The sequence below is a fragment of the Fomitopsis serialis genome (genome assembly GCF_022376445.1).
Source record: "Fomitopsis serialis strain Sig1Antser10 chromosome Unknown B0H18scaffold_6, whole genome shotgun sequence".
In the NCBI taxonomy this organism is placed as follows: domain Eukaryota; kingdom Fungi; phylum Basidiomycota; class Agaricomycetes; order Polyporales; family Fomitopsidaceae; genus Fomitopsis; species Fomitopsis serialis.
In genome coordinates, this window is record NW_025954966.1 from 406381 (window position 1) to 431357 (window position 24977).

The window sequence follows — 24977 nt, forward strand, 5'->3', positions numbered from 1 at the left end:
TGTCTTTTGTCTTCGACGCTATCCTTACGTTGTCCTCATTATGAGTGCGGACTGATCGCGGTGCGATGTGCCTCTTCAACCTTGATCGCATTACTTTATCTGTGTAGGCACGTCAATGCATTGGGTTCTTGTATACACATTTGACTCCACCGCCTTGCTTCCAGCCGGTCTGGACACGGCGGGGTCCATCTAGGACGGCCCATGCCGTCAAAAGTCCCAGCGAGGCGACCGTTTGATCGGCGTTCAGTAAGAACAGGCTGCTTGTACTCGGAGGTGAACAAGATGGTCTGCATGCATTGACTCTGTCGAAGAGCCCCCGGCCGGTCAACGAGCATGACGCATAGCTGAGGTGGCCGAATGATAACCACTGGGGCTGAGCTCACTGTGTCAATAGCCTACGGGACTCACACGGCCTCGTTCCAGCGACTCGGGTGCACTTCTTACTCGGCATCTCATTCGCTGGTATCGGTCTGTGACGATGCTTCACTTGTGCCAACGCCTTGCGGAAATCAGGCGGAAATGACCAGCCGACCCCGGAGGCAAATTCATCGAACAGTGAAGCACGGATGCTGCTGCAAACTACTGTGTTTCGTCAGGCCGCGGAATATGTAGCTGACTTGACTATCTTGTGCGGCGCGCGGTTACCAATTGCAAGTCTGTTTAAAATCGAAGCCACATGTCCGGATGCCAGCCCCAGCTGGAGAAAGCCGTCGGCGCGGTCCTGCTGCTATGCAACTCGGCGCAATACGCGCGCCCGGTGATATTACGAGTCAAGTAAAACTCACAGAAGCTGGAGCAGCATGGTAGCAGCAGTCGTCAACGTTACGATTAATAACTGTGCGACAAGTGCGTAATGACGGGCGAGCGAGGCGACCAAGAGGCGACGATGGTTGACGACCAGGTCCGACTCGGCCACCGTACGATCTACAATCTCGACAGCGCTGATCTTGATGAGCAGACTTGACTATTCGGGCATCTTCGACACGTGGGAAGGTTGGGATTCAGTTGGGATATTCTAACCGCATCCTCCTCTCCCGTTTACCACCGAGCCTACGATACATTGTACGAATTGAAATGGTGAGGTACGAAGGCCCTGCGATTATCTCTGTCGTTTGACGTGCTCATGCGGGTGTAGCAATGCGAGGCTGTGATGAGCCAAGGGTACGCGGTTACCACGTTGCAACGCGACGCCAGAGAATGCGCCGCGTAGTCACACGACGGTTCCGAGTATCCGGGCAGCGCCGGAGGATGCCTGGATATGGATTCAGGCTCATCGCTATCTCGCACGCTTGCGCTCGAAATATATGCTCAATCAATATTCTACGACCTCGGAAGCCCAATGTAATTCCACGCCGGCGTCTTAGATACAAATGCAGTCTAGTGCTAGGCGCTGAGGCCACGGAGGAAGGTTTGGTCAGGCCTCGCAACCATTTCCACCAATTCATGATCAGAGAATTGATTTCGACTCTGTTTCTCAAAGCGCCTGTCTCAGGTCATTACGAGCGTCCGCACGATCGGGTCGCCGATTGCCCCTGGGCCGTATTTATACCGTCCCTCCTCATTCGTGGCACACTTTCCTCGCGCCCGACGGCTCAATGACCTCGGGCCTCTCTGGCTCATTGCTGTGTACTATTTCTCTTCTCGCCGTCTAATTGCCTCCTTCCACGACTAATCATTCCCATTCCACTAATCCGACAAATAATAACCCGTATGATAATCTTGTTCCGCTATGAGCTTTCCGACAGCAGGATCCTCGTCCACCAACAATCCTTCTGGGCAGCAGCAAAACCAGGGACGGCCAGGTCAGCCCACGACACGTGCACTTCGCTCGGTTTCACCACACGGCTCCTCTCGAAGGCCATCGCCCACTACCAGCGAACCCGCGTCTGAACAGTGGACCACTGGGGACGCGACGAGACAGACGACTTGGGAGGAGATGGAGCGCGAGGCTAGTGGCAGGCGAAGGGAGCGCTCCAGTCCTTCTGCGTCATCTTCTCAAGGTGATATGGCCGACAATGAGGGGGAAGCCGGTCCTAGCCAGCCATCGCAAGCGGCTCCTACCACCTCTCCACCCAAGAAGAAGCGGACAAGGACGCTCACTACTCCTCACCAGTCTGCTGTACTACACGCACTTCTTGCCCAGGTGAGCTCTGCTACACATGTCGATCTAGAAACGCAGTACCTGATTTCCTCGTCTGTCTAGTCACGCTTCCCGACGACTGCCATGCGAGAGGAAGTGGGTCGTGCCATTGGTCTCAGCGCTCGGAAGGTTCAGGTATGTGGACGAAGCACTATCTCTAGACATACGTTCTGACTGAACTGTCATAGATTTGGTTCCAGGCGAGTTGACAAGGCCGTCGAAGTATGTCTATACTGACGGAGCTTGCAGAACCAGCGCCAGAAGGCCCGCCGCCCTCGGGGTCAGCAGAGCGCACCTCTGACACGACCCCCTCAGTTTGGTCCGTTCACCAACGTCCCCCCCGGCCCCAGCAGTGATGCATCCGCCGGCGCCGGTCCTTCCTCCTCACACGGCCAACCGAGCTTTGCTTCGGGAAGCGGTTCTTCCGCAGGTGTCATCCCTCTTATGCGCGGATCGGGACCCTCGGGCACGCAGTTCTACGCCCATCAGGGATCCCATATGTCGCCTCAGTACCCGGGATCTGGCAATCTATCGCAGCTATCTGGACCGGGCATCCCAGGCCCTAGTAGCGCGATGTCGCCGCACCCCGCCTTGCCGAGCGAATCCCGGGGCGCGCTGCCGTTTCCAGAAGCGCAGCGGGGCATGGCGGCCTTCCCCGGTTCGAGCCCAGTTCAGCTCTTCCCTCCGCCAAATCCGTTCGGTGCTGACGACCCGTCGCGCGCGCATTTTGCTAGCGCCGGAGGATCCCGTCGCTTTAGCGATGACCCGAGGATGCCGCATCGCGTTACGCTGCCCCCGATCGTGGTCGACCCAAGGCAGGATGTTTTGGGCCCGAACCCCACCAACCGCTATCCTCTTTCCTTGCCTCCTGTTGCCCCTCCCTCATCTACGTCCTCTGCTGTCGGTCTGCGCCGCGCCTCCTACGGCCTTGAGCAGGCAGAATCGCCCTTCGCACATATGCCACCACTCAACATCCCCCCGCCGTTCACGCTGGAGCCGCAACCGCAATGGGACGACCCCGCATTTTCGCCCTTCTCTCGTCCGGGGTCATCGTCACGTCCCCCTAGCTCGTATGCCCTTCCACCTTCGATGACTCTATCACTACCGCCAGTGGAGGCCATAACGACACGTTCGAGCGAGACGCTTCCACCCATACTACCTAACAGACGCGCTGAGGGCGTCGAGGGCGTCCACCGCACCTCGACGCCTCTCCCGCTTCGCAGCCGACCATATCACCCGCGTCTTAGGGAACCCCCTTCTCGCTCGGACACCCCCCGAGCGGGCGCAAGTTCCCGCCATCCCGACGAAACCACACACCCCAGTCGTTGACCTATCTTGACACAGCTGGCCCCTCGTTATATCTCGACCACGACCTATCTTTCAACGTCGCTTACGAACTCCACCACGTATTGTCAAGGCGCAAACTCATCTGCGTACCTACCAACGTCTAATCGCTCTTTGTCTCCAACTGATCTGCTCCCTACTATCGTCTAATCGCTCTTTGTTTCAATTAGTGTCACCATCACCCTACGACTATGTCACGCTTAATCCGATCTTTACGCATAGGTAATCTATAGCTCCTAGACTATCTGACCCTTCCGAAGCTTACGTGGGCGAGATATTTGCCCATTCTACGATAATTCATTCATTCACCGAACGCATGCTACAAGTAGGCCCCCACAATACATAATGTTACTCAAGGTGTCTATACTTTGAGACTCCATTACATGCGTACGGCGGAAGATCCACGTCGTTCTGCCAGCCTGCTTCTCAACAGCTCCTCCTGTGAGAGCGCCTCGTTCCCATCCCCATCGCCATGCATCGAGGTGGCATTGATACCTGCGGTGAGGCCCCCTTCAGTGCCACATACAGCAGTCTTCCTCGCAGCCGCAAGACGCATCCGCAGCTGTGCCTGGGTACGAAGTATGGCCTCCCTCTCGGCGGCCCGTTCTGCCGAATTGTGTGACTGACCATTGACTACCCCGCGCTCCTCCGTCGCAATAGAGTCGGATGCATTGCGGGCTGATGAAACGTGGCCAGTAGCACGGCGCAAATCGTCAGGCGTAGCTGCCGTGCTCTGGGAGTGATTTCGTCTCTCAGCCTCCAGCTTGCTCAACAACAGTGCGCGCAGAGCACTAGATGCTGGGGGTATAGGCTCGTCTGCAGAGCGCAGACGATCAGCGTAAACTCTATTAAGACACAAGCATAGATGAGAGTGTTTCCACGCTCATCATCACGCCGCTGTAGAACTCACCTATGTGATTAGAAGCTGACCCGACTTCATAAGGCACGGAGCGCCGCATTTCCGCCTCAGTGACAGGAGAAGCTTGCAATCGTGGAGATGCCAGAGGTGGAGAACGTACCGCAACGTCGTGTTGGGGTTGCTCTGCGTACCCGTCAGAAGAACTTCGCACGATCTCCTCAGCAGGTAGGACCAGAGCTGGATCAGACAGCCGCTCGAGCAGAGAAGAACGGCCTGTGTGGGTAGGATTGAGAAGCTCGTTACGTTTGGCGGCTCCGCCAACTCCACGAGAAGGAACAGCCGACGACGACGTCCCTGCTTTAGTCGATCCATGGTCAGGACTAGGGCGTATAGACAGGTGCGCCTGCACAGACTCCAGTAGATTGCGAGTCCTTGTGCGTGCTGGGGCATTCCGCCGTGTCTCTCCGGTAATGGGACCCGAGGGACGTGCAGTCTCGGTCAGCGAGTCAGGTCGTTTGCCCTGTGCGGCATCATCGGTAATGCGACGTGTCATCTCGCTTTGTCCATGAGTGTGATCGGGTGGAATCCCCGGCCTCGAAGACCGAGGGGAAAGCACTGAGTGAAGAAGGGTGGGGGGAAGCGGAGAACCAGTTCGACCCTCCCTCTCCATTCCATTAGGACCCACGTCTAGTTCGACGTAACGAGGGGAAGGGTCTTGACTTTGACGCTCCCTGTTGCCATCTGCAGCATTACGGTTGGAGTGGTCTCCGCGTGTCGTAGTTGCATGATCGCCGGGATCAACAAGAGGGCCTTTACCCTTCGGCGTACTATACGTCCTGCCGGATGAGAATTCTCTCCCTCTTTGATGCACTACCATACTCGACTCTGCAACGCGATTGCGGTAATGCGATCTGGCGCTGTCTTCTTCATCTCTGTTCCCCCGCAGATCGGCCTGAGTGGGCGGCTCGGACGGCCAAGAGTTCTCGCGGCGAGAGTGAGGTGTACGTCCGTCGTTCGGGAGCCGTGGGGTAGATGCAGCATGTGACCGACTACTACGGCGAGGGGATAAAGGCGAGGGAGAACGTGGACGGCGGGAGGGTCCGTGTGGCGAGGAACTAGGCGATGGAGGCGAGCGAGAGGTCGAGACAGAACGAGACCGAGACCTCCACCGTCGGCTACGCTGCGGCAGTGAAGGCGACGGTACATCTGGGGGCACATCGTACTATGCAATGTGAAAGAGAATGTACGTGTGAGAGACGAGTCTGGCAGTCAAACACGCAAAGGGCAATTCACCTGCACGACTTCATCATATCGGGCTAGATCACGGTACGGGGAGCGGAGGTAGCTATACAGTTCTGGAAAATTGCGGTCAGAGACTTCTCGCGATAACGAACAATAGGATAATGGCGAACGTGATGCACTGCATGCAGGCGGGAGTACTGCAGGCTAACAAAGCCCGAGCAGCCATCAATCAATTGGCACGAATTTGTCATGAGAATCCAGGTGATTCCGCAAGAAGAGCAAAACACCGTGTACAATCGAAGTCGGGGACTAAAGGAGACTCACCATGAGCGAAATGTTCGGCATTCACGCGTTCTCCTCCGCTATCCATGTCAAGAAATTCGGCGAGAAGCCGCACGGCTGGCTCCGAACGAATGTCGAGCGACTTCATCAGCGACAGCGTAAAGGTCGTCAAGAACTACGTGGCCGCCGCATTGCCACACAAAACACCGAGGACACGAGGGGGGAATGGGTCGGACGCGAAGTCGGGAAGATTAAAGTTCATTGCGAGACGCCATGATGAGGGACAATCCGCAGAGCAGACGTGGTAAGGAAGCAAAGAAGCCGAGGACACTTTTGAGGCGGAAGAAGACGCAAGTGCGAGCGTAATAGGCGTGCCCGATATCATATGAGCATTGGAGCCGCAAGCGTCAAGCATACCACGACAATGGTGGAGCATCACGGAGGTCGATATGGCCAGTGACAGAGACCCGCACAACGTTTCAAATAGCGTGGATGGTCCGAAAAGCAGTCGAAAGCCAAAAAGGACAAGCGACAAGTCAGCTCCTCTTCTTCAGTGATGCACCCACGTCTTCCGTCACGAAGAAGTCTGAGTGCACGCTACCATGAAAGGGCACTGACCTCAACGTCGAGACCAACCCATACTCGAAGCTCACGTCGCAAGAACACAGTAGCTCGACTGATCAGGTCCTGCGACGCCGAAAATTGAGCTGGTGTTGGGAACGGGCGGTAGCGCGTGTACGGATTTGAGGCGACATGCTGTAAACGTTTGTCAACACAGGAACGGTCGAATCATGTCTCCAGCAAGTAAATAAGCCAGTGTGATGTCGAATAGTGGGCCATCATGACTGACCGCCAGGTCTGCCGGACCACCGGTGACACAGGCAAATAAGGACTGTAGATCCCCTGCCCTGAAGCTCGACAGGACTGACCCCATCGTCTTGGTAACTGAGAAGCTACATGTGCATGCGACCATCTATGTCGCATCGTGGAGCTTACAACTGAATCAGGTACATGGGTGCCATAGAAATATCCAGCGGCTGAGATCAGATGAGGCATTACGGCGCACGTCGGAATATCAAGGCGGTCGCTTCTGCCGATACACCATGCTTTGTGAGCCGGATTAGAAAGCGACATACCTTGGCGTATAGATGGTGTCGATATACCCATCTGCGCTGTTCAATAGCTCGCTCAAGCACGTCTGCTTCATCCTGGGCCTCGCGCTGTCGTCGGCCCCACTCGCGTTCACGTCTTGTCCGGGCGCGTCTACGAGCATCCCGTTGTGCGGCAGCGGCAGCGCTCTGCGGACGAGGCGACGTGCGCAACGCCGTGAGATAATGTTTCTGGTAGTCATACCTCGAGCGTATGTGGTGGATTAGGTAGTCTCCGGTTGATTGAGAGCACAGCGGGCACCTGCGCGACTGGTCTAAACATGTGGATAGTCAGTCAGTCAGGTTGCGATGTTAATAGCCGGCGTATTGGTAGCATTGGCATAATAAATGCGAAAAAAGGCTCACCGGTCCAGATGAGCAAACATTCAAAACAAAACTCATGAGAGCAAGTTGGTACGACGGTGCGGTCCACGAAAGGCTGTAGGCAGATACTGCAGTGTTCCTCGTCGACGATCTCATCCCCCTCATGATGAGGTGTGTTTTCTCCTCCAGGTGGTGATATTTCAACCACACTCGGCGACCGTGAAGGAGACGGTGACTCTAGTTTCACCCGTTTTGCCGGTGGACCCGAGCCGCCTGTCCTCATTGAAGACATCCGAAGATAAGCAGTGTGGTGTGCTGAGACAGAGAGACCATTTGTTCAGTTGTAATCTCAGCAGCTTTAACAACGAGCTCAACGTCGCTAGAAAGTCGGAATCTCGCAACCAGAAATTCGAGCGAGTGAGCGCAGACAAAGTGCCACCGCGAACGCCAAAACCGACGCAGGCAGTCGAGAGCCTCGTGGTGCGTGGGAAATAAGTCTAGCGGCGCTTGCGGCCCGCCACCCGGCGCTGGGACCCTCGCTCACCTCTCTGTCTGCAACCACGATGACTTCTAGATTGCCCAAGCTCGTTTCATTTGATCTCGAGTACGTGTAATGTCAATTCCTGATCGTATTCAAGGTTGAACTGAACACCCACATGGTCAACTTACCACCAGCACAGCTACACGCTCTGGGATCTGTGGATAGACACCCATGTTTCTCGTGCGTCGTACACGAGACATCACCGTGTGAAGCCCACTGATCTCTGTTTTCGAGATAGCCCCACTGCGCCGTGACGGCGATGCCGTGAACAGCGTCCGCGATAGGTGCGCAGCATTCATCCATCCATTCAAAACAGCGGACTAAACACGGATGCAGATATAATCATGAGATTGCATTTTACCGCGACGTCCCCGAGATTCTGCATCGCCTGCGTGCCGCCGGCGTAATGATTGCGGCTTGCTCGCGTACAGGAGCGCCTCCCCTGTGGGTGCACGTCCATTATGTGTCTCTTGTCGTCGGTCTGACGTACTTACCACGGCAGCGCTCGCCAAGCTCTGTCTTTGCTGTTGGTCCCCCCGAAAGCCGGTGACAAGCACGCATCCCCAACTCCCGCCATCAAGTTCTTTGATCAACAAGAGATCTATCCAGGTAAGTCGATTAGCTTGGTAGAGCCGTGACACGCAGTCCTGGCACCAGTGTCATTCCTACCAACGATATGACATTTAGGATCGAAGATCGCGCACTTCAAGAAACTGCACCAGAAGACGGGTTTGCCATACTCTGAAATGGTAGCTAGCTTGTCTCCTGGTGCATCGCATCTCTGACGTGTCCTGCTTCTCTTGACATAGTTGTTCTTTGATGATGAGAGCAGGAACAAAGAGGTCGAGTCATTAGGTATGTTGAGATCTAAGAAAAGTGTCCAGCTGACTTTACGATCCTTAAGGTGTTACATTCTGTCTGGTTCCCAGTGGGCTCAGCGAGCGTGTGTTCCAACACGGATTGGATTTGTGGAGGAAGCGTCACCCCGCAGAGGTCATTGAAGACGCTGCAGGTACAGCAGAGGAGGATTGATTGTACTATTCCATGAACGGCGAATCACTCCAGGACTTACGCATACCATAGACGGGGGGATTGGTACGAAAGCTGTACACTCTGCATACTCCTTGGAACGCGTGGCACTGCATTCCTTGCCCCACTCCGCCTGGCCCCAAAGAGCAATACGTATCGGTCCTGGCGCCTGGTTATCCTCGATATAGTCGGCTTCTGTCCCAGGTATGTGTGTGCCTTCGTATTGGTTTCGCAATGTTGTTTGTCCAAACCCATGCAAGGTGCTGTTGGATCTGACCGTCAGATTTGCGCTGCAGTGCTGACCTCTTTGTCATATTTGTCGTTGATGATCATCCCCTGTATCAGTGCTACGGGAAAAGTACATCCTTCTTCGCCTCAAAAATTGCAGGAGAGCGGTCTCAACAGGCGTACAACCTCGCTTCGACTACATCCTAGAGGCGATACCCGATGCTTCGCCACGATACTTGTGCATTGCCCGCGACAGCTCAATTGTGGCACAGGTATATGTCAGTTCATATTCTACATAGCGGTTTTGATCCACTTGCTCAACCATCTCGCCGACTGTTCCCCGAGCCCCCATCAAACGTAGACGGGTAGACTGTGTATAGGTGGCGCGGACTGGCGTTTCAGATGTGCATCCGTCCGGCGCAGGCTGCTCTTAGCCCTTCCACTAGCTACGAGCATTCACCACTCACTGTCCTAGGGCACACACGGCGTCGAGGCGTCGAGGCTATGCGCCCGATGCTCCCCAATTTCATTCCTCTGCGGTTCGGAACGTTCGGAAGACCACGGAGACGGGCCCCGCACTGTTTGCGCACAGCTACAGTGTCGCAGCAGTTGTTCTAGGTCCAAGTGTCAGGAATGGGCTGCCGAGCTTCCTCGTCCGTGTCCGTGTGGCTCAGGTGCCATATAGCGTTTCGACGCCACCGACACGCAGTTGACTAGCGTGGGGTACTGGGTGCAGATCGAGGTGCTACGTCCGGGCGGGACAATAGAGCGGATGCCACACATCTCTGGGGTACGTGCGCGGCGTGCGCTTATGTTACTGAAAGGGGCTTGCTCAGGCTCTCCGGCAGGGGAGGCAAATCCTCAATGAGACCGAACACAGCATATGCCACTCAGGCCAGTGAAGCCACTATTCGTCTCTACTGCTGCCGGCATGCAGGTTCTCCATTGTGCTTACTCTGCCTGAGCCATCTTCGCTCTGCGTTGCTACTGACCTTGGAACGTCCAGCGGCGCCTTCGGATTATGGAGGCCATCTGTCCGGGCGTGCAGACACGTTTGTGGACACCCCCTGGTCAGGCCTTTCTTGGGCTCTTCGCACCTCCGAGGCGACTCGGGGTCCGTCTGTGACCTTCCATGATGTGATCAGCTGGATGTTTGTTTGCAAGGATGAAAAGGTGAGTCTCTTGGGTATACGCGAGATGATCAACCGCATCGTATTGCCTCTGTAGAGCCTCCGCAGACCTCAGTGGACGACTTCTTTTCGAAGACCTCCGCAGTGCCACACGAGTGGCGGAATGATAGGTGTTTGTTCATGCACCGTGCACATGCGCGCATGGGATTATCTCTATGAGAGAAGGCGCAGGCCTGTCAGATGTCTCCTTCGTGCGGTTCAACTTTGTCAGGAACATACAAAAGACCTGATAATGAGCTAACCAAACCCAGCCTCGATGCAGGATGGAAGAGTGCGGTCGGGCTACGCCCACAATTCTTAGTACCACTGCTACCTGATGGGATACGATGGCAACTACCATAGGCGTCGATGAGCAGGATGTTCAATATAAACAAGGCCTGTTGCGGCGATGCTGTGCTCCGCAAATAGTACGGCGGGAATTGTGCCGAGAGACTTGTGAGAGGCCGATGGCATGATCCACGTTGTTTTGGCGCGTCTGTGGCGGGGACACCGGGTCGCTCAAGCGCTCGGCCGCAGCTACTCAACAAAGCGGCGGAAATCGACTTTCTCATCGCCTGCCAGCTGTACATAAACGTCCGGCTCTCCTTGTGTTTGGTTCATGCACCCTCCTTATAATCGCCCTTGCCCGACCGGACTGTCGTTGTGTTGCTGGCGCTCGGAATGTCGATGTCGCAATGGTCGCATAGCTCTATTTCAAGCCGATCATCGTCGCGCTCAAGCACCAGCAGCGGGGACCACAACGAGGTCATGCTGACCTGTAGCCTGCTGTGGACACTCCTCACTGATCTCTCCAACCGGCTGCTCCGCTACTTCGGACGTCAAGTGCGGCTCGTCGTCCACGGTGGTGTCATTATGGTGATGCACCCCAAGCTCGCCTGCCGTCCGGGCACTCGCGACGTGGACTACAACCACCGTTCGTTCGAAATGGAGTGGCAGAGGAAGGGAGTCCCTGATGCTGGCAAGCGCCTGCAGTTCTGCATCGCGGCGACGGCGTCCAAGTATAACTTGGGAGCGGACTGGATGAACGCGTGCGCCGACGTCGCACTTCCGATGGCCATCGAGTGAGTCATCATTCCTTCACTGTTCGCGCTGTCGCTGAGCGCGATGTGGTGCAGTGCACACGGTCAGTTGTATGACCCCATCTGGACAGACGCCATGAGTCCCCAGAACAGGAAGATCAATACCATCTTCTCCCAGCCCGGTCTCGAGCTCGTCGGCGTTAGCTGGAGCTGGGCGGTCGCGTTGAAGCTTGTCCGTTACGAGAAGTACGACCCTCACGACATCGCACACATTTTACGCCTCGGGAAGCGCCAGAAGGGTGTCCAGTGGACGCGCAAACTGATGGAGGAATGGCTTGTCAATATGTGTGGCGCCATGGGCTACCATGGCTATCCATCCTGGCAGATGGAGGCGACACGAGGCAAGATGCGCCATGCTATTTCTCTTGCGCAGGCCCACGTCTAGAGCATATTCCGACAGCATCAGGTCTCACGTTTGCTCAGGCGTCCAGGTCGACGCCGCTTTATCTAGTCATGGTATGTTCTACCCGCGTTATTCCATATTCCTCGGGCTCAACCCATGTCACAGCAGCGTGGCTCCCCACCAGTAATTCTCTGCTACTACCTTTGTCTGTTGTGCTTCCATCTCTGCCACTTAGGACTTTCCCTCGGACTTCTCCACGACTGTGCACGATACCAGCTCACGATATTACTCCTGCTCCTGTTGTATTGTACTGTACAATTGCGCTTCATGCTGTTCTTGACACTTATCTTTATTCATCTACCATGCGTTGTCCAGACTGATACCCCGCGCAGTACGCGCTTCGCATTGTACTAGACAACGTGCCTGGCCCGATACCTTCCAGACTTAACACAATACCGCTCTATTCATTGGTGCGTCCCTGGAGTAACAATGACACTTGGTCGCAGCACCTGACATCTCAATTGTCACAGTAAGTTGCCTATCGTCACAATACCATCGATCTTTGTAAGTTAGACAGGCCCGGTTTATGCGTGTCAATAGCGAGCGATCGCCGAAGAGGGTTCGATGACACCATGGCTTAGTTAGCGAGAAGGTAAATACGACGCTTGACTCAGAGTTGCGAAGCTACAGCCTTGGTCTGGTTGTCCCGGATGAGCCAGTGCCCTTTGCCAAACGTAACGTACCCTTGCCTCCAAACGGCAGAATCTAACATCTTTCTCTCTCTCGATTTGCGGGTAGGGTCAGCGTGCTTCTGTGAGTCGCCCTGCTCTCATCATGATATCGATACTGCGAAGGCAGATTTGTTCTGTTTGTGTCCTCGGGTTCATTCACCGCTTTGCGCGAACGTCACGGCGTGCGTTGTGAGGAATGCAATCTAAGTATTTCGGCTGGCGGTTATTGTCTCTGGCTCTCCGCACGGGACTCAGCCTCAACTGGGCGCACTAAACATACCCGCCTTGTTCCAGACAGGAGGCGGGCATAGGGGCCTGAGATTTCTGACGCAGAGATGTGCCTGTACAGGATCTCTCGGTATAACGCTCAGAGGGCGCTCGACATTCCATGCGAGCGCACGCTAGTAGCTCTGCATCCTCGCTTCCTGACACGATGCTCATCCCCATCAAGTTGCAGATCAGTATCCAGTTCAACTTCCTCACGATAACCAACCATCATCGCGCGCACACGCGGAGAGAGCCGCCGAAGCCGCCGACAAGGGCGAGCCCGGCGAAGCTGAAGAAAGAACGGAGACCAGCGGACATGCAGAGCATGCCAGATCATCATGTGCGTTAGCAAGTTGTTGGGCATACCTGAAGACTGACGCCCAGAGATAGTACGACCCGTACTATCGTAGCCGGATCGACGCAACGGTCTGTAGTTGCAATAAATCTGGCCGGTGCTCGACTTGCAGCTATGTATCGAGCAAAACAGGTGAGTGAGCTACATAGACAATATGGAAAACTTCGCTTACTTCACGCTTAGCTTCATCGAGGACTGTCGTGGAGACGCCTCGGAGGAGCGACCGTTTCTCGTGGAAGGCGAGCGCATCGCCACCCACGACCGCTCTGTCAGGTGCCTGCTATGGCAGCACGGACAGTAGCTCGACGAGTCGTTCCGCACGACCGCAATCCGGTGGCACGGCCTTTACAAGTGACGTTTAAATAAGGACTTCATGAACATGTACAATCATATTGTAGTGCACACCTCGAAAGCTGATGTCACTTCCCGTTGGAAAAGCTTCAAGCAGTGTTGACCGTGGCTCCTCACCCGCATGGGGACCTACAAAGTCCATCCGCGCATCGATCTACGAGATCGGAGCAGGGAGAGAACGTCGCAAGCAGCGGATCCGTAGGAGAAGCGAACACTTGTCAGTACTTCATTATGAAAGGGAGCGGTTTCCACGATGAGCGGACCTCCGGTGTCGTCCACCGATCGGCGGCATCACCGTACTGACCCACCCCTCAAGACGATCGGCACGTGTGCGTCTATAGGAGGTCAAAGTTAACATCGCTCCCAGATATGGCGACACATCGCCTCGGACATGTCGAAATCGCGTTGTGGGACATCCTGGAGATCGCTGACTTGTGGAATGGTGGAAGATGTGTGGGCCTGCGCTCAGTCATCCGCCTTTCGAACGGAGCGCGCAGACGCCAAATGAAGCAGAGAGCCAGAGGATAGAGCAACAATATGTTGTCCGTCTCTACATGGCACCTCGATGTTACAGAAACCCATCACTTCGGTCGCGCACATTCATGTCGTGCAGAAGCATCGGACGGGCCATAGTCGAGCTCCACAGCTGCAGGACCCGAGTAAAAGGGAGTGAAACACAACAGATATAGTGAGGCTCACCTCAATACTGCAGCTCTAACGCTTGACATGAAGTGACAATCGGCCGATGTCTGCGGTAAGGCCTCGCCCATGGAGCAATAGCGTCCTGCCATTCTTTTGTGGTCAGCTCCGAATGCTAATTTCAATTTCCCGTCAACAGTGCAGACGCAGTTGAAGGACTAGTTCCACTCGTCGTGGTGCGCGCTATGGCGGACTGTCGAGACCGTCTAGCCATCAGCTCGGAAGACCCTGTCATGGGAGCATAGACGTCTGAAGGAGTAAGTCAAACTCGTATGTGTTATGTAGTGAATGGTTGGTTTCCCCTTGTGTACTTTTTGGCTCCGGAGAAGTGGTGGGACCTGAAAGCGTGAGAAGCAGCATGCGACTCGTATCGCACTGTTAAGGAAGTCATCTCGAATCTCCTTTCAGCAGCGGCGTCAAAGTAACCAAAGGAGTCGAGACACGGTAATCGTCGGACATCTCATCCTCATACAGCGAGTTACTTACGTGATAAGGATGATTGTGCGCGCACTTCGCCGAAGTTTTTCTGCAATAGTATCAGATTGCGAGCGCACTTCTAGGCTGTAAGCCCTGCATTCCCGGACCACTATCATGGCATGCACTGGCAACACCGACTGACTTCTATGGTGATACTGTAAACAAGCAGATCTGCACAAGAACGCGCGGGGTTCGAGTCACATACCATCGTAAACCCTACAGAGGACATAGTGGATTGTGATCCACTGAACGCGCACTGATGCTTCATGAGTCGTGACTCCGTTGCGGAAGAAGAACAAAAGCGTAGATGACGGTAGCGGTCACTCCTTGACTGACTCGTACTGATCGTGGGAATCCAGGATTGTATGGTATTGTGCGCGTTCTCGGGCGTCCCGCCACCCTAAACCAGCTTGACTCACAGCCACCACGAAGCCACCGCCAGCCCCCGCGGTGACGTTGTCGCTGTCGTTGTACATCATTTACAGAAATGGATGACAGCAAAATAGAAGTGCTCGCAAGTTTTGCGTCTATGGCGGATTGCCTGTCCTTTCTGCGTCGGTCTCAAGACTCGGAAACAATGCTTAAAGTCTACCTGGGCTGACCCGGAACAAGTAGCGACACTGCTGGGCATAGGAATAGACGACCGTAGTGAGCGCGCACACCTAGACGTCAGGCGAATCGAGATACTTCGATGTCGACTTATCTCAACGTCTGAAACTGACAGTATCCTCCTCGGACGCGGTTCGGAGTCGCCATCAGCGTCTAGTACCTGTACAGTGCGTTCATCGCTCTTCATATGCGCCATGCCCAGAAATTCCTGACCATCAACTTTGCAAATAGTTGCAGCGCTCTTAAGTTGATATCTTGACACGCCCATACGAAAGTAATCAGAAACGGCACAACGATGACCCATTTTGAAGGCACACCTCGTCACTAATGGTATGTGCGATGTGCTGCTGTTTTATGCGTCGTCATCATCTTACACAATCCGCGCTCAGTCTACAGATTGCGCGCACGAGAAGCAACGGCCGCCCGACGGCGATACGCACGGGCCGCCAGCTATCTCCGAGACTGGCGCGCCGCTCGTCGCCTTCGATATGACATCTTGCGTCTGCCTCGGAGGTTCACTGGCGTTAAGTGTAAATCTCCCGAAGCATCGGGAGCCTTGGGACATTATACTGAAGGTTAGAAGCTTCGGATTCTTCCATTGGCGCACTGTGGCCCACCGGGCAATGTATGTTGGCCTATCCGCACTGCCAGTTTCCATGGTTCACATACCCGATCAGTACGACATGCTTCCCTCTTCCCATTGTTGCGCGCTGTAGCCACACCGACTGAAGCCGTGTCGATGCATGTCTTGCTAGGCCGATCTCGGACAGTCTAAGGGCGCCCCGAATATGCCTACGCGAAGCCTACATCGTCTCTGATTGCATTCTTCTCGCATGTAGCTGTCAACGAAGTGCTCTATTTTCCAGTTGAAATCAGCACATCGCACGAACAAGACGCCTTAGAGTGAAATCTCAGAGGGGATATGACCGTTTCGTCGGATTTGCAACATAGTTCAGTAAGCACCGTCCTTTGCTGTGCTGCGATGTCGATGCCATTACATCCACAGGATAGTTGTGTTCGGCTTTGATAGCCTGTAATGTCGAACGGGATGACTATCGAAGTGTGCGTTGCCCGCGGCTAGCTCCAGAGGGTGACAGCTGCACCGTGTTTCATGCGCTCTCCACCCTGGGCGCTGATAGTCTCGGTCCATGCTTGGTGAGCTTTCGAAGTATGGCTTCTATCTTATCTGAAATTCACCTCGGGCGTTGTCAAAACGGAGCAAGGTGCGCGGTCAAACCACGTTCCTCCGTAGGTCTCGATCCTTCAGCGGGGCGCGCATTGCGCTCAATCGTACTTAAGACATGTTGTACAGAGAGGTCAGTCCCAAGTTCCGCACTCCCACATCTACATACACTCCTTCACTACAACGAGTTACACCCTTCACCATGATCAAGCCAACGAACCAGAAGGTGTGGTTTATCACCGGTGAGTCAACGGTTGAAGCAACTCTTACTTGCCTGCCTACTCACCATTTGCATTGACGCACAGGGACTTCAACGGGCTTTGGACGACACCTCGTCTTGTCTGCGCTTTCCAGGGGTGACCGTGTCATTGCCACGGTTCGAAAGCTTGACGACTTCACCGTCAAGAATGTAGACCAGTCTCGACTACATGTCATTACCCTCGACGTCACGGACAATGAAGACAACATCCGGGATAAGGTCGACGCTGCAGTGGGCATCTGGGGACGCATCGACGTCCTCGTGAACAACGCGGGCTACGGTGTGAAGGCAGTAGTCGAGGAGGGCGGGTAGGTTGCTGTCCATTCACGAAGCCGCTGTCAAAGTCTCACCTGTCCACACAGATCTAAAGTTGCAATGGAGCAGTTCCAAACGAACTTCTTCGGTTTAATCAATGTCACCAACGCCGTGTTGCCCTACATGAGGCAGCGCAGGTCTGGAACGCTAGTCGTTATGGGTAGCCGGCTGGTCTGGCAGGGACACGGGCCCGTAAGTGTCGTACTCTGGTCTCGCTTCTCGGCCGGGTCTGACCAAGCGCTCTTCAGACCGAGGCTTACTACATGGCTTCAAAAGCTGCGGTGCATGGTATGTCGCAATGCACTCCACTGTTCTAACGCGTCGAAGCTGACGGCGCGACAGCTGTGACCGACTGTTATAGAGCGGAGCTCGCAGAGTTTGGGATCCGGGTGCTCCTCGTTGCCCCGGGCGGCTTCCGCACCAACATCAACAAGGAGATCACATATGCGGTGGACCGCCGCATCCCCTCATATGAGCCCCTCAAGGAGAACGTCATGAAGAAGCTGGGCGGCTACTTCGCGAACGCCAAGGGGGACCCTGCAAAGGGTATGGACCTCGTCGTGGACGTTGTCCGAGGCGAAGGGAAGGCTGTTGGGAGAGAGTTCCCTTCTACCCTTCTTTTGGGAAGTGCGGCATATATACATGCACAGCTGCACTGCGAGCGGCTCGCAAAGTCGATGGCTACGTGGGGGGACGTCTCCCGGGATCTAGACTTCGACGATGACGAGGGCTATTCTGCCGAGAGCCCGTGAGCTTCGTGCAGCGTTACCAAAAGACGATACCCGTAGAGCTACGTTTTCCCCTTATGCGGTCTTGCAGTATACAGTATGGCCGTAATGACATAGACATAGACGTGTGTAACCTGAGTATGTACCACATGATACATAGCTGTCGTTCGAAGCTTCTCGCCTTTATGCGCAGTTTGCACAGTAATCACTTAACTAACGATGCTCAGAGAGTCGTTTCGCGACGCACTTGGTACATAAATTGCAAGACCTTGACTCATTACTCAGGACATACTGTAGCATGGAAGATGGGCACGACTACACGCCATACAGTCGTCATATCCAACAGGAGTGCGCATGATTCTTGTAAAAAGCCCCTTGAATTAAATCGTGCGACAGCGTGATGCTAATAAGTGTCCGAGGTGTTGTTATGCTCATGGCATGTCTATGGGGACTCAGATGTAACGTGTGCGAATTACAGAGATAGCTATCGGAAGCGAACCAAATGAACCAAACCGAAGAATGAAACACTCAACCGTCGCTCAGACGACGTCAATGTCGCCCTTCACGTCATTAATGGTAGAGTGGTCTTGCCATTCCATATGAAGCTTCGCGTCCTGGCCACTGACATCCGCTAGCTCATGTGTTTCCACGTTCACCATGATCTATGAGTAAGACTTAGCTTGATCTTAACTCAGAAATGAGGCCTGTGAACATACCTGTGCCGGCCGACCAGTGTTGCTCTTGACGAAAGTTCCGATGTCAGGGTTCTGTGCCCAAATGAAGTTCAGTAACCTTCAGGTCGCCAAGCACAGCTCGCTGAGAAAACTGACCCTCCCCGCAGTCATCCGTTGAGCTTCTCCCTGAGAAGAGTGGCTGGTCGCAGCGTTCTTCAAAATGGCTCGCGCGTTCAGACTGGACATCGCCGAATTTCCGTAACTTGATACACGACTCGGACATCAGATACCAGGCATCCATTTGACGATCATTGGACTTACAGCTTGGCTAGTGAATAGTTGAATACTGTGCTGAATAGTCAGTCGCCGATCATGAAAGTACAAGATTGGCTCGGAGCTCACTCAAGTGATATCCCTTTGTCTGAAGTGCTAGTTATCAGTAAAGTGTATGACTTGAGTGCGCTGCTGGATACATACCGACGCCAGATATGCGATGAGATCAGCCACAGCAAAGACCGCAGTCAAAGCACCGTTGGACATGATGACTATTCGGGTTTTAACTTGGTTGGTCACTTTGAAATTAGCAGCCAAGACATGAACGTACGTGTAATGATCCTGGTAACCATCGTGTCGGTGTAAGAGAAGCCCGTGCGGTTCTTGCGCTAATGGAGTCGGCGTGTAACCATATGTAAGTGTACCCAAAACATGAAGATATGAGAGTAGGACTGACTAGTTGCCAAGTCAGAGCACCAGCAATGATGACGTCGGCGAGAGCGGAGCCCGCCAGCCAAAGAGACACGATAATCTAAGAATCATTATCGGTCAGTGTCCTGCTGTTATCGAACTGACACCGTACCGTTAAACGTTGCAAACCAGCTAGTTGAGGCAGAATGCCGACGCCAATTGCTGTACCTATTCCTGATACTAAGGTGGCATGCATGACGTCAGAATATGTTCCGCTTGTCAAGATGACTACCTACGGCCACCAACAACCGAGGGAATAAGAACTGACGCCACCAGAAATGGGTTCCCGCTGAGCTTATGCAGCCGCCAGGCGTAGAAGATCTGGACTTGCATCGAGATGACGCCCTATACGTTGGTGAGGTGAGCGACTCTATCGAAGGCGAGAGCACCACAACTGACGGTCATTGCCTGATCTACGAGGCGAATAGCTCAGCTAGGAAACGGATGTTCATGGCAGTCACTCACCAGTCTGAAACACTAAAAATGATCGATTAATCAAAGACAGAATATGCGAAAAAGCAATGATACTGACGCCAATTGCCGACACCCAAGGCTTCCTCGTTCCCTAGAGTGAGATTTTCGTGTTAGACATTTGCTACGCATGCTACTTGAATACGACACCGCACCGAAGTTATTGATGAGGACCCCGTAGATCCAGGCACAATTGAAGATAGTATTAAGCGTGTCCGCGAAGAACAACACGGCTACCTGCAAAACTTGCGTAAGGAGGCATGTCAAGCACTGTCGCAGCTTCCACTCACATAGACCCTTATCCATTTTGGATCGCTGAAAAACGCGTCAGACAAGACAAACCCCATGGATCCACTATGTACCTACTTTCTATAGGTCGAGTAGTAAAAGAAAGTTTGGGTGAGCATGGCCCCGTACAGCCTGTGAATAGAACGCGTTCATAGGTGACGAGTAATGCGCGCAAGACATGGCAAGTACTCACATAACATTGATGAAGATGCCGATAAACGCAGGCCCTTCGCTGCCAAACGCGATCAGTTGCTGCCCTCTCAGAGTGTGTGATGACTTACGCGGCTTCAGCAATAGCTTCTGCTTCAGTGGTCATCTTGACTGTCTGGGGCGCTGCAGCAGAAGGTCAGATCACCTGCGGGGAAACAAGCGTTCTGCGAGCGTTATATCCTCCAATCCCTGACGAGAAGATCTCGCCCTCGATCATTCTCGATTCAATCTGAAGAGACTTCGCGGGGAGCTGGGGAAGGAGTGCCTCTGCCCCTTCTAATTGGACACCTCGCTACTTACCGAGATCAGTATCCGAATATTCGGACTGGCAAGAATCCCGTGTGGTAGCGGATCCAGCCGACAGGTCGTGAGCCTACGCGTTCGCAAGGGCGGAGCATTGCTTCGTAAGTATGGTCGCAACGTTGCGACAGCCATCGCCTGGCTTCAGATTAGCCCGCTATTGCGCGCGCCGATTCGGCACACAAAGACTGAGCGCTTGAGGAGTGCTGCGCATTCCCTCGCAGCTACAAGCAGCAGTAGTAAATCCGCAGGACCACTGGCATGCTGGAATCGATGTCGTCTCCGTTGCTTCGAATGTATCAGAGTAATATGAGTGGTAGCAGCTCTGTGAGAAGGTGAGTGACGACCCTGACTCAGATATTCAAATAAACTACTTCGAGAAATCCCCGCGTTCCCTTGGCCATAGACCTTTCGTCAAGCTCGATCGCAGGGAAATGGTGGAGCAAAGCCGTAACAGCTCAGATGGGGCTTAGTCCTGAAGCCTGAGCTACCACATACTAGTTTGCGCGTGTGTAGCCTATGTGTAAGCGTACCCAAAGTGTCTACGAAATTTCAGATCCGGGCCTACGTAGCAGGGTTTACAGCATGAGTTGGACGTACGATGGTCAGTCTCAGCAATACGGCGCGCCAAATTTGCGCGAAGCCCACGCTTCATTGCATCACGCGCGGGCTAATAAAGGCGGGCATCAAGAAGGGTGTCCAGATGCATCTGATCGCGCAGTCCGCAAACATCGTGGCGCCGTGACGTGAAGGCTTGGAGACCTGGGTGACGACTGTCAAGTGCATGTGTTCCAGTCAAACCTTTCTGGCCGACCCCGAGAGTTAGTACCGAGGAGCATCAGATTCAAAGGCTCACGTCCTTTCGGTCAATCCGACGACATACAAGCAACTTGAACCTTGCCCCATGACTGTTGCCGACAGACATTGTGTGACAATGCTTGATCTGAAGGCGAAAGCGAGGGCGGAGTAGTGAAGGCCCATATAAAGGCATATGTGGCAATTGCACGATGGCTCTGTAATCTCAGCTGTTGATGAAGCAGGACATATATCGGGGGGCAGACTCGGCGGTTTGGGAATGTGATTGAGAAAGGCTCCTTGACAACACATACATCATGATGGGCCTACGTACCTACTACTAGTCTATTCCAAGAGATCGAGGAGGAGCGGCTTTTATCGATGCGGCGACGCTCGTGAGTACGACGATGTCGGCAGCTCCGTGATGCTGCAGTGCTGAGGGACTCGTCCGCTTTCTCTGATCGAGGACATATCCTATCCAGTGAGACTACGTAGGGCAGGTAGTACTCGCCAAAGGCGAAACGAGAGTTTCCGAGCCGTCCTGCGCGGAGGCAACCATCTGCAGCCAGGTGCGGGTGCCGGAAAGTGCCGAGCGCGCTCTCAGCGCCACCCAACTAAGGACAGACCGACCGTACTTACAGACTTATGTATCGTCTTCCGACACTGGCATGAGACTTTCCGCGTCTATGAAGCCTGCGGACACCTGGGAAATGGAGATCTACAACAGCACTAGTAATGTACGCAAAACAGCAAACTTGAAGGAAGGGACAGTCGTGATCTATGAATGCGGCACGCGTTAGAGCGCCATGGCCTTGGTGTCGCTACCAGTAGAGCTTTTTTGCCATTCCACGTCGTCGATCGGCTTCCCTACGACGTCTGCCATCTCATGCGTCTCGACGTTCACCATGATCTTCGAAGATCATCAGTCCCAACGCTAGGTAGCAAACAGGACGTCTGACATACCTGTCCTATGCCTTTGGTCGCTACGCTTCCTACTACTCCGCCGGTCTGTAAATTCACAGCGCTCTCAGCCAACAGTGCTATAGCAGAGGGTTGTCGCCACTTACCCCTCCGATTGCCACTCTTGCGGGGGTGTCGCCTTGATACGACGGGGAGCTCTTCGAAGAGCTGTTCATTAGAATCGACCGCGCGTTTAGGCTGGACATCGCCGAGTTGCCATAGCTTATACCGGTAGATTAGGACGCATGTCATCGAGTGACATGACACAAAGCTTACAGTTTCGACAAGGGGAAGTTAAAAACTGGCAATGACCACGTTAGCCATCAGCAACCAAATCCAGGGAAAGTGGCCTACTGAGATGGTAGCTCTTATTCTGAAGGATGTGACGAAACGGGGTCAGCAACGGTATTCCGAGCCTTATAATTGAGATACTACTGTACCGTGGCAAGGAACGCGACGATATCAGCTACAGCGAAGATGGCTGTCAGCAAGCCATTGGACACAATGACTGTGTAGAGCATTCAGCCTGCGTAGGCCACCTTCGGCATGATGTCGACCTACGCTGTGTGATCTTGGTGATCAGGGTATCTGTGCGAGAGAACCCGGTGCGATGACTTCGCTGGAGCGCAGGACAGGTGAGGCTTTTACTCGGAAGGGAAAACGCACGCCCACCACTTACCAGATGCCAAGTCAGTGCGATCGTGATGATGACATCGCAGACTGCGGACCCGATGAGCCATAGCGAGACAATGATCTAAACGCCGTTAGAGTACATACTACTCGCGGCGAGTATCCTCACCTTGAGTTTCTGCAATTTAGCGAACTCCCGTACCATGCCCACCCCGACAGCGGTGCCTATGCCCGACACTGCTCGGCGGAACGATCAGTTCTTAGGGAGAGGTGTTCATAGAGAAGGACATACGACCGCCGAGTAGAGAGGTCATGACGACCGCGGCCACGATGAGCTTGCTGCCAGTGAGCTTGTATAGCCGCCACGCGTAGAAGAGTTGGACTTGCATCGAGATGATGCCCTATGGTCCGCGTCTCCGAGGTCAAACCTGCAACTCCGTTTCGTGCAAATAAACCCACCGTCATCGCTTCCTCTGAGACAGAGTCGGCGGATTCAGCACACTAGAGAAAGGCAGTGTGATACAAGGCCGCATCACCTGTTTGGAACACTGAACAGAACAGCCGCCAGTCAGTAATCATTCACTTGAGTCGCGGGACGCACGCACACCAGTTCCCCACTCCCAGTGCCTCCTCATTTCCTACATCAGACGCACCAGCCTCTCAGAAATTATCATAACCCCTGCGACGGCACATAGCGCACCGAAGTTGTTGATGAGCACGCCGTAGATCCAGGCAAGATTGAAGGCGGCGTTAAGCGAGTCGGCCACAAAGAGGACGGTGACCTAGCCATCCGGTGAGTGACTGAGAAACGGCAGGGCATGTAAGTACTCACATAGATTCTAATCCATGTCGGGTCTCTAATGCATGTGCGTTGAGCTGCCCACCGTCACATCGAGCACGGGGCACTTACGTCTTATAGGTCGAAAAGTAAAAGAACGTCTGTGTGATCATAGCCCCATACAACCTGGCGAGCGGGACATTAAGCTCTTCCTCTCGCAGCGCAGACGTGATCGGGAAGCGTACATGGCATTAAGGAAGATGCCTATCAACGCGGGGCCCTCGCTGCAAGGGGGGACACGACGTCAGGTTCCGTACAGAACAGGGGAGTCGCCTCACGTACGCAGCCTGCGCGAGCATTTCTGCGGAAGACATCGTATGCCGTACAGTTGGAGACTAGCCTGAAAGAATGGTAAGGGCCAAGTCGCGAACGAAATCGCAGAGCGGCGCATCCTGATAAAGTACGAGCACGTCCCGAACCGCCGCGAAGACGGTGTCGGGCCGTGAGGCTGAGGAACAGCGAGCCATCCAGGTTAGTAGGAGCAGGGAGAAACTTGGTCCGCGCATCTGTCTCCCCGCAACGAGGCTGTAATAGGTCACATCCCTGTGATTGTCGTCGACCCCGACATCTCAGTTCGGCGGACACATCGTTCATCCGAGTCGTAGCGCGGTAAAAGGTTGACGTCGTGGACGGGGATGCTTCGGGTCTATCCCGTGAGGGAGCCTAAGGCTATAACGATATGAATCATATGATACTGGCGAGATCTAGAGTGATGCGACCAGTGTGGAACTCAATCAATCAAGCGACTTCACAATTCTTCAGTCTCGACCGAGGTCCGAGGCGATTATTCTTGTCCTAGTACGACTGTGCTGCCTCAGTATGTACTGAGTGCCTGCACAGAAAGTACAGGCAGTGGTAACACAACATAACAATACCGCGACCGAATAACACACCGGTGTCTAGAGTTCGGTCGATGCTGCCATATGAGAGCTGTGTAGCGACGGCCCGGACGTTGCTGGTGGCGAGGAACTCGGTCTACTTACCATATGGGACAGTATAATGGCGTTGTGTCTGGCTTGCCGTACTACTTCATGCTGGCCAAGCACGACGCGTCGACGAGGGAATAGTCTGCAGAGCCTGGGTCGGGTGGCTGAGCGAAATGACCGTCTCCGTGACGGCAGCATCTCAACTCGATCTTGAGCGTCTGCCAGTCGGATTACGATCGTGGCTCTACGCTTTCCCGTCATATTGGCCCCAAAGTGCGTGCCTCGCCCAGCGGCAGGAGGCAATTCCTTGTGTACGTTCCTGCTTGATTGAAACGACGCACTACGCACTTCAGAATGAAGCAGCATCTACAAGGGCAGCTAACAAGCCATTGCCGAGGACAAAACGGCGTATGCACCA

General features: G+C 54.1%; 10 protein-coding genes across 10 annotated transcripts; 5 read left to right on the forward strand and 5 right to left on the reverse strand.

The window, feature by feature from the left end:
• The first annotated feature begins 1477 nt into the window (after positions 1-1477).
• B0H18DRAFT_548863 (uncharacterized protein) lies at positions 1478-3668 on the forward strand. Its single transcript, XM_048038560.1, has 4 exons — positions 1478-2143; positions 2204-2275; positions 2329-2340; positions 2390-3668. Exons 1-4 carry the CDS (start codon positions 1730-1732, stop codon positions 3467-3469), a joined length of 1578 nt encoding a protein of 525 aa, XP_047898316.1. The 5' UTR covers positions 1478-1729; the 3' UTR covers positions 3470-3668.
• A 195-nt stretch (positions 3669-3863) lies between these two features.
• Positions 3864-4896, reverse strand: B0H18DRAFT_1114990 (uncharacterized protein; the record flags this gene model as incomplete). Its single annotated transcript, XM_048033195.1, has 2 exons — positions 3864-4300; positions 4395-4896. The coding sequence occupies 2 exons, from the start codon at positions 4894-4896 to the stop codon at positions 3864-3866; spliced, it is 939 nt and encodes a 312-aa protein (XP_047898317.1).
• Positions 4897-5395: 499 nt separating this feature from the next.
• B0H18DRAFT_1082816 (uncharacterized protein) lies at positions 5396-7622 on the reverse strand (the record flags this gene model as incomplete). The annotated part of the gene is made up of 8 exons (XM_048031591.1): positions 5396-5458; positions 5491-5565; positions 5637-5698; positions 5910-6042; positions 6486-6623; positions 7004-7290; positions 7382-7499; positions 7545-7622. The coding sequence occupies 8 exons, from the start codon at positions 7620-7622 to the stop codon at positions 5396-5398; spliced, it is 954 nt and encodes a 317-aa protein (XP_047898318.1).
• A 260-nt stretch (positions 7623-7882) lies between these two features.
• Positions 7883-9263, forward strand: B0H18DRAFT_548875 (magnesium-dependent phosphatase-1). Its single transcript, XM_048038561.1, has 9 exons — positions 7883-7943; positions 8020-8060; positions 8119-8164; positions 8217-8324; positions 8383-8489; positions 8568-8629; positions 8690-8735; positions 8785-9113; positions 9255-9263. The coding sequence occupies exons 1-8, from the start codon at positions 7903-7905 to the stop codon at positions 8910-8912; spliced, it is 579 nt and encodes a 192-aa protein (XP_047898319.1). The 5' UTR covers positions 7883-7902; the 3' UTR covers positions 8913-9113; positions 9255-9263.
• Positions 9264-10069: 806 nt separating this feature from the next.
• On the reverse strand, positions 10070-11062 carry B0H18DRAFT_549098 (uncharacterized protein). The gene is made up of 2 exons (XM_048038562.1): positions 10547-11062; positions 10070-10480 (listed from the first exon to the last, which is right to left on the reverse strand). Exons 1-2 carry the CDS (start codon positions 10894-10896, stop codon positions 10339-10341), a joined length of 492 nt encoding a protein of 163 aa, XP_047898320.1. The 5' UTR covers positions 10897-11062; the 3' UTR covers positions 10070-10338.
• Positions 11063-11074: 12 nt separating this feature from the next.
• B0H18DRAFT_1082818 (uncharacterized protein) lies at positions 11075-11791 on the forward strand (the record flags this gene model as incomplete). Its single annotated transcript, XM_048031592.1, has 2 exons — positions 11075-11388; positions 11443-11791. The coding sequence occupies 2 exons, from the start codon at positions 11075-11077 to the stop codon at positions 11789-11791; spliced, it is 663 nt and encodes a 220-aa protein (XP_047898321.1).
• Positions 11792-12707: 916 nt separating this feature from the next.
• Positions 12708-13535, forward strand: B0H18DRAFT_980240 (uncharacterized protein). The gene is made up of 2 exons (XM_048044447.1): positions 12708-13087; positions 13138-13535. Exons 1-2 carry the CDS (start codon positions 12869-12871, stop codon positions 13240-13242), a joined length of 324 nt encoding a protein of 107 aa, XP_047898322.1. The 5' UTR covers positions 12708-12868; the 3' UTR covers positions 13243-13535.
• A 3088-nt stretch (positions 13536-16623) lies between these two features.
• Positions 16624-17747, forward strand: B0H18DRAFT_1114994 (uncharacterized protein; the record flags this gene model as incomplete). The annotated part of the gene is made up of 5 exons (XM_048033196.1): positions 16624-16663; positions 16727-16988; positions 17043-17187; positions 17244-17283; positions 17338-17747. The coding sequence occupies 5 exons, from the start codon at positions 16624-16626 to the stop codon at positions 17745-17747; spliced, it is 897 nt and encodes a 298-aa protein (XP_047898323.1).
• Positions 17748-18262: 515 nt separating this feature from the next.
• Positions 18263-20216, reverse strand: B0H18DRAFT_1114995 (uncharacterized protein; the record flags this gene model as incomplete). Its single annotated transcript, XM_048033197.1, has 18 exons — positions 18263-18385; positions 18440-18490; positions 18554-18659; positions 18719-18743; positions 18800-18818; positions 18875-18942; positions 19002-19059; positions 19128-19202; positions 19254-19315; positions 19378-19486; positions 19541-19554; positions 19607-19618; positions 19674-19706; positions 19768-19849; positions 19903-19927; positions 19979-20032; positions 20094-20132; positions 20182-20216. 18 exons carry the CDS (start codon positions 20214-20216, stop codon positions 18263-18265), a joined length of 990 nt encoding a protein of 329 aa, XP_047898324.1.
• A 1644-nt stretch (positions 20217-21860) lies between these two features.
• Positions 21861-24132, reverse strand: B0H18DRAFT_549193 (uncharacterized protein). The gene is made up of 18 exons (XM_048038563.1): positions 23916-24132; positions 23819-23857; positions 23706-23759; positions 23628-23652; positions 23496-23577; positions 23401-23433; positions 23332-23343; positions 23255-23268; positions 23088-23196; positions 22965-23032; positions 22845-22919; positions 22727-22784; positions 22606-22673; positions 22520-22538; positions 22442-22466; positions 22273-22387; positions 22169-22213; positions 21861-22115 (listed from the first exon to the last, which is right to left on the reverse strand). The coding sequence occupies exons 1-18, from the start codon at positions 23945-23947 to the stop codon at positions 22002-22004; spliced, it is 987 nt and encodes a 328-aa protein (XP_047898325.1). The 5' UTR covers positions 23948-24132; the 3' UTR covers positions 21861-22001.
• Positions 24133-24977: the final 845 nt, after the last annotated feature.